Source organism: Peromyscus maniculatus, chromosome 22 (genome assembly GCF_049852395.1).
Source record: "Peromyscus maniculatus bairdii isolate BWxNUB_F1_BW_parent chromosome 22, HU_Pman_BW_mat_3.1, whole genome shotgun sequence".
Classification (NCBI taxonomy): Eukaryota; Metazoa; Chordata; class Mammalia; order Rodentia; family Cricetidae; genus Peromyscus; species Peromyscus maniculatus.
The window spans coordinates 23,336,765-23,343,998 of record NC_134873.1 but is presented as its reverse complement, the minus strand read 5'-3'; the positions used below and the strand labels follow the sequence as shown (position 1 = coordinate 23,343,998).

The 7,234-nt window shown below is 51.2% G+C and overlaps 1 protein-coding gene across 1 annotated transcript; it reads left to right on the top strand.

Moving 5' to 3' along the window:
• The first annotated feature begins 286 nt into the window (after window positions 1-286).
• LOC102909402 (rho-related GTP-binding protein RhoB) lies at window positions 287-2,791 on the top strand. Its single transcript, XM_006981438.4, has one exon. It carries the CDS (start codon window positions 712-714, stop codon window positions 1,300-1,302), a length of 591 nt encoding a protein of 196 aa, XP_006981500.1. The 5' UTR covers window positions 287-711; the 3' UTR covers window positions 1,303-2,791.
• The last annotated feature ends 4,443 nt before the right edge of the window (window positions 2,792-7,234 follow it).

The window sequence follows — 7,234 nt, the reverse complement described above, 5'->3', positions numbered from 1 at the left end:
AGGGGGCTGCCTGCCCGACCGCGGAGCGCTCTCGGAGAGGCAGCGGCGAAGGCGGGGAGCTGGCGGGCCACAGCACCCCACGGGGCAGGGCCGCCGCGCAGACTCCACCGTCACCGCCTCTCCCAGCCCGGCGGACAGGGCCGTCAATCACGCCCGCCGGGGACCCGCCTTCGGACTGCAGCGGGCGGCCAATCGGAGCCGAGCTCCGCAGCGATGAGCTCAGCCCGGTGGCTTCCCATTGGGTGGCTATATTAAGAAAGTGGCCGGACTCTTTAAATAGCGGGCGCTAGGGCCGCAGCCCGCATCTGCCACCGCAGTCCGGCCCCTGGTACTCTTAGGTCTTGGGGATCACCCTCTCCGGGAAGGAAGCTAGCTAGCTAGGCCCGGAGTCCGCAGCGACCGGCCATCGCCTCGCACAAAGCAGCGCAAGCAAGCTCCGGGACAGCCGAGGACCCGCAGCACCGGCCGGCAGCAGCGCGGCGACAAGCTCCGTCCATCGGTCCCTCCGTGCGCCTTATGCCCCTGCGCCCCTGCCGCGGCAGCCAGAGCGCCCCGAGAGAACGCGCCGCCGCGGGGTCCCGGTGCAGCTAGCGAGCCTCACTCACCCGCAGCGAGCGGCCGCGGGAGAGCCGGGAGCGGCGACGAGAGCGGGGAGCGGGACGGCGGCGAGGCGCTCGCGGGCCCCTCCTGCTGCCCGCGCCCGGTGAGCTCATGGCGGCCATCCGCAAGAAGCTGGTGGTGGTGGGCGACGGCGCGTGCGGCAAGACGTGCCTGCTGATCGTGTTCAGTAAGGACGAGTTCCCCGAGGTGTACGTGCCCACCGTGTTCGAGAACTATGTGGCGGACATCGAGGTGGACGGCAAGCAGGTGGAGCTGGCGCTGTGGGACACGGCCGGCCAGGAGGACTACGATCGTTTACGGCCGCTCTCTTACCCGGACACCGACGTCATCCTTATGTGCTTCTCGGTGGACAGCCCGGACTCGCTGGAGAACATCCCCGAGAAGTGGGTGCCTGAGGTAAAGCACTTCTGCCCCAATGTGCCAATCATCCTGGTGGCCAACAAGAAAGACCTGCGCAGCGATGAGCATGTCCGCACGGAGCTGGCCCGAATGAAGCAGGAGCCAGTGCGCACGGATGACGGCCGCGCCATGGCGGTGCGCATCCAAGCCTATGACTACCTCGAGTGCTCGGCCAAGACCAAGGAGGGCGTGCGCGAGGTCTTCGAGACGGCCACGCGCGCCGCGCTGCAGAAGCGCTACGGCTCCCAGAATGGTTGCATCAACTGCTGCAAGGTGCTATGAGGGCCGCGCCCTGCCTCCCGCCCCTGCCAGCGTGGCTCCCCCCTCCTTGGCCCGGTCGCCCACGAGCCGGGAGAAAGGGAGACCCACGCCCCCAAGGACACCACCAGACTGCCTGGCATCTGCTGGTGGCTCTGGCTGGTCACGCCGAGAATTAGCGTGGGCACCGAGCTCCCCCTTCCCAGTGTCTGTGTGTCCAGCTGTGTGGCACAGGCCTGGGCGCCCTGCTGAGTGCCAAGGGGTTCCTGAGCATCGTTTTTCTAAAGAGCCAGGCCTCAAAAGTGTGGTTGTGTACGACTCCCTACGCCCCCCACCCCGCTCTTGCCCCACCCCCACCTCTGGTTTCCCCAGGGGCACGCAGAGTGGTCGAGCCCCAGCCGATGTTTTGCTTGTAACCAGCGAGCTACAACTGTCCCTCTGTGTCTGTAACATAGACCCTTGGAACCACGGGAGGGGAGGGCTGGGGAGGATGATGGGGGGTGTTACATAAATACAGATTTTATTTTCGGAGGCAGAATGGTGTTGTTTAGTGGTGGTGAGTGGTGTGACCAGGGCGCAAGAGCAAACTCCTTTTCCCAGGCTGCACCAGGCGCCCACCCATCTGAGCATGAACTGGACTTGGCCATCTTTCCACATCCTGGGGAAGATAATTTGCAACTGACTTGGGGTTGAGAGGAAGCCGCTTCCAGACACAAGAGTCTCCTGGGCCAACCCCCAGCGAACCCCTCCTTTCCAGCCATCGGCAGAGGATCCAGGGTGTGCTGCGGTGGGGGCGGGAGGGGGGGTCACTTTTGCCATAAGCGAACTTTGTGCCTGTCCCACAAGTGAACGTTGTTCAGTCCGAGAAACTATTGTTCCTGAATTTATTTAAAGGCTGCAGCTTTTTTTTTTGTTATTGTTGTTGATGAAAGAATTCTTTGCACAATTGTTTCATTGACAGTTCGCTTGTCGTTTGCATAAAACAGCATTCTGACCACACTTGTATGCTGTAACCTCATCTACTTCTGATGGTTGTTTTTTTTTTAAAAAAAACTATGATGACTTTAAAATAAGGAGATTAAAAAAACAACACTAATTTTTGCTTTGTTTCCTTGAAAAAAAGTGTCAACACTGTTTTGTGATTTTTTTTTTTTATTTGTGTAGCTTACGCACACTGTTTTGATAAAGGAAGGCAACATATTGGGGTCTATTTAAACTCCCCCCCCTCCACCCATAAGACCGTCTCCAGCTATGTGAAATTTTCTCTACATTCTGTGCAGAGCAGAGAAAAGCCTCCCCCCCCCCCCCACTCCCTTCCCCTCAACCCTGCCCAGCCCAGTGGTACTTCTACTAAATTGTCTTGGGTTATTTTTGTTTGTTTGTTTTATTTTATTTTTTAAATAAACTGACAAATGACAAAATGGTGAGCTTACGATGTTTACATAAAAGTTCTATAAGCTGTGTATACAGTTTTTTATGTAAAATATTAAAAGACTATGATGACATTTATAAATGGCTCTTGTGGCTTCATAGTGTCATTGAAAATAGCTGAATTTGGGGTGGGGGGGGGAATTCTCAGACCCTTGCTGGCAACAATCGAACTGTCTCCTCTGTAATAACGGCAGTCAAGGAGCCTGGCACATTTTAGGGGGTTGGGTGACCCAGAGGGGCCAAGTTGTTCCTGTCACATTCCCAGAGGAAGATAAACTCGTTTCTCAGACGCCCAGAGTGTATTAATTATTGTGGATCTAGTCCCATTAGGTGAGGCCTAAAGTCTTGGTTTGACTTCCACTACAGGTCTTTAAAAAGTGCCTTAAATGTATTCTGGGGCGTTGCTTCTCACTTTTTGACAAGAAAGGTTGTCATTTGTGAATGTTAAGTGTAGGTGACTTTTTTTTTTTTTTTTTTTTTTAATGTTTTCGGGATGTGTGGTTAATCACATGTGTGGACCAAGCTGGGAACTTAAGAGGTGGGGACTAGATAGTGTCCCTCATCCCCCATCCTCCACCCCCACCCCAGACTAGGCTGGTATCTCTGGGGAAGAGAATGTGTGCCTGGAACTTTTGAGTGGGATTCCAGGGAGGGAGTTGAAATGAGGAACTGGCTCTTTTATTAGGCCAGCTTTTGCCTGAATGTTTCCAGAAGGGACCCAGGAACGGCCCTGCAGACAGAAGGCTGTGTGTCTGAGTGGTAAGCACTTAAAGCTGGAGAAGTCCGGTTTTGAGATTCAACATTGAGACCCCCTAATTTCAGACAGGCTTCCTTCTGCGGGGTACCCTAGCTAGACAGGCAGGTTTGTTCTTAGGAGACCACATTAAAACCCTACCCTAGACAGGAGGGCTCAAACCTGCCAGCTCTAACAAGCTTCCAGGGAAGGGTGCCAACCTCTCCCATACTTCAGAGGTATGTTTTTGTTTTTAGAATGGTTGCTTTCTGGGTTCCTAGTGCTGGGTTGCCACACGCTCCACCCCACCCCCCTCCTCCCTCGCCCAGGGTCCCCGGGGTGGGGAAGGCCTCCTTTGAAGTTGTTTGCTTTCAAAGCTGGGGCTTCTGTTTCTCAGTCTTCCCTCAGACTCTGAAGCACTTTTGTGAACTCAGAAAAACCTGTCTGTGGTGACCTTTCACCCAGTTAAGCATTCAGGGACCAGGCCTCCAGTTCTGCCGAGCAGAGAGAGGACCCATAGGCCAACAGTGAGGGATTGTTCGCTCTCCCCGAGGATAAAGGCTGGTCCGCCCAGGGTGGCTGCTGCTTTGAGCATATTTTAACCCCTCTCACCTTTATCCCACAGTGTACTTCTTTTCATTTGAGAGGCAAATCTTTCCATTGGAAAAACAGCGTGTTTACTTGCCCATCTCCGGAGCCCTTCAGTACCAGGGAGTGCAGGACTCTGTTGGGGGAAGAGCTCAGGCTTGGGCCAAATGCCCAGAACTCAGCTCTGCAGCCAGCCAGCCCTCTGAGAGCCTGGAGACCAAAGCTCCTGAAAAGGGCCATTCTGGATTTCCTGCCAGCCCAGATCTGCCTGATACCTAAAGCTGTTTTTCATGTTTGGGGGAAGACCAACACACAGATGATGCATGGCAGCCCAGAGTTCCACTTGTTTTAAGATGCAGGGCACCTACTGTAATATTCCTGCCAGAACGCACTCTTTTTTTGTTACATCAGGACCCAACTGGAAAATATAAAGATGAATTGCTGTAGGCTGGAAAATCAATTAGGAAAAAGAGGTAAAACATCTGGTGTTATTCTAAGGATATGAAAATTCATTTTGCACATTTAAAATGAATGTGTTGAGTTCATTTAACTGCTGGTTGAACTGGGGTTTTTTGGAAAATAGTGGGGGGTTTCATTGATCTTGGACATGGGCATTTTACAGCAAGGGGTATTGTCTAGAAAGCTCCCTTTATTTTAATCTGAATTCAATCTGGATTGGAAGGTCTTTTCCACATGTGTTTTTGTAGACTTAAAATGATTTTTTTTTTTTTTTTTGAAATTTAAGTGTGGCGGGAATCATATGGTAAGCTGGTTAAAACACAGATTGCTGCAAATGGTAGCCTTGAAGATTCTGATCCAGTGGGGTCTGAGGAGGGGTGTGAGAACTGGGGTTTCTGATGAGGTCCTAAGTGATATTGATGCCGCAGGGTTGGGGCCAACGCCTTGAGGATGAGTGGCTTATACTGAGGGAGTGTGCTTGTCACCTGGGGAGTGGGGAAGTGGCCTCCCTATTAAAATAGAGAGAATTCTGCAGAGCTCTGGTGTGTCCTGAATGACTTCCTTTCCTGGGGAGCACAGGAGGAAACAGAAACCCTGCTTACTCTGTATCAACATCGACTTCGTTTGCCCCATGAGTGAGATGGGGACTACCAGAGCAATGGGATGCTGTCCTTACCCTTCAGGAACCAGGTCACAGCCCCTGGCTCAGCAATGGCCGGGATGCACTCACCTGGACTGAGCATCCTCTGATGAGGTCCCAGGTAAGGGGAGGACAGGGTTCCCGGGGCAGCAGTTCCTACAATTGTCTTGAACATTGGGAAAGATGTCGTGCAGGAGGACATTTGAGCAGAGACTTCAAGTGGGGGGAGTGAGTGAATTGTAGGTGGAAGAAATAACGAGGCTGAGGGTGGGAGCATGGGTAACGGGGGCCATTGGCACTTGGACGAGGTGTACAGCTTCTTTTTGTTACTAATAAGACTTGACTTCGGCCAGGCGGTGGTGGCGCACGCCTTTAATCCCAGCACTCGGGAGGCAGAGCCAGGCAGATCTCTGAGAGTTCAAGGCCAGCCTGGTCTACAGAGGGAGATCCAGGATAAGCACCAAAACTACACAGAGAGACCCTGTCTCGAAGAAACAAAAAGCAAAACAAAAGACTTGGCTTCTTTGGTGTGAGACCTGTGAGTAGCCCCTCTGGCATATATTTCTTCAACCAAGTCCCTCTCATCCCATCTATAGGTCAGGATGCATCTGGTGTGTGTGTGGGGGCGGGGGGAGGTAGTTGCTGATTATTTCAAGGTTTTCTCTGTGCCTTCCAAGAACGTGAGGCAAGCATGGGCTAGCTTTGGGAAACCAAAAAACAAACTGTGCTCCTGGGAAACGCACCCTGGGGTTTCCTAAAGCCATGAACACACAAAGGCACCTTGTGTCTCCGTTTCTTGGATATTTACCACATTCCTCGGTTCATCATCTGGCTAGTGAGACTGTGTCCCCAACTCCCAACCCCTCAGATGAAGTAAGAGTCTAGAGGACTCAATTCATTCTTTCCTATTTATCTCCTCCAACCCCCTGCCTTGCGACAGCATCTCATGTAGCCCAGGCTAGCCTTGAACCAGCTATAAAGTGGAGGATCACCTTGAACTTCTGATCCTCTGACTCTACCTTTTGAGTGCTGGGATTACAGGCATGTGTGTACTCCCATGCCCTGATAATGTGGTGTTTGAACCCAGGACCTTACACGTGCTAGGCGAGCACTCTACCAACTGAGCTACATCCACAGTCCATCTTGTTTATTCTTATATCCAACAAAATATTTGTTGTTAGCTGAAAGACTCTGGGATAAACACTATGCCAGGAGCTTGGCATGCAGTAGATAAATAGACCTCATCTCTCCTCCCATGAAGACTATCCCATCTAGTATTATGCCTAAATAAGCAATAATAATGATAATATTAGCCAGGATTGATTGAGTACCCACTGAGTATTATTCCCAGCCCTCTGTCTTGTGATTTTATTTAATTCTTGTATTAATATCTATGATTACATAGCAAATTATTCCAAAACTCAGTAGTTTAGAAAACTGTTCATTGCCTCAGAGTTTCTGTAAATCAGGAATGCAGGCACAGTGTAGCTGTGTTTTCTGGGTCAAGCTTTTGCAAAAAGCAGAAATCGAGTGTGCCCATGATCATGGAAGTCCTGGAGATTGGAACCCAAGCTGAGGGAAAAGGAGCTATCAGGGTCCAGGTTCTGACTGATACCTTGGAGAGGGGAAATGATGATCCAGATGAGGATGGAGCAAGAGGGAGTTGATCATAAGACCATAAGCTTGTCTGCTTGTTTGTCCCAGTGTATCCGATGCCTGGTGCTTGACAAGAACGGGACCTCAGTAAATAGTAATTGAAGGAATATATCAATAAAGAAGGGACCAAGATTTAGAAAACTTAAGCTTCTAAAAGGCAATGGTCAGGGTTTGGAATAGCTCCTGTGGGCAGCGAAGGAAGAGGGTTAAGAATGCCTGGGCTATGTGTAGGATTCTTGAGTTCAGTGATTAAGAAAAATCTCCTGTTCTTGAGTCATTATTATTTATTGTTTTTCTTTTTTGTGTGTGTTATGTGTATAGGCACGTGCATGTTCATGTATGTGCCCGTATGCAGGCACACGTGGAAGCCAGAAATCAACTTCAGTCAAGTCATTCTTTAGGTGCTATTCACCTTGTTTTTTGGGAAGGGTATCTTACTAGCCAGGAGC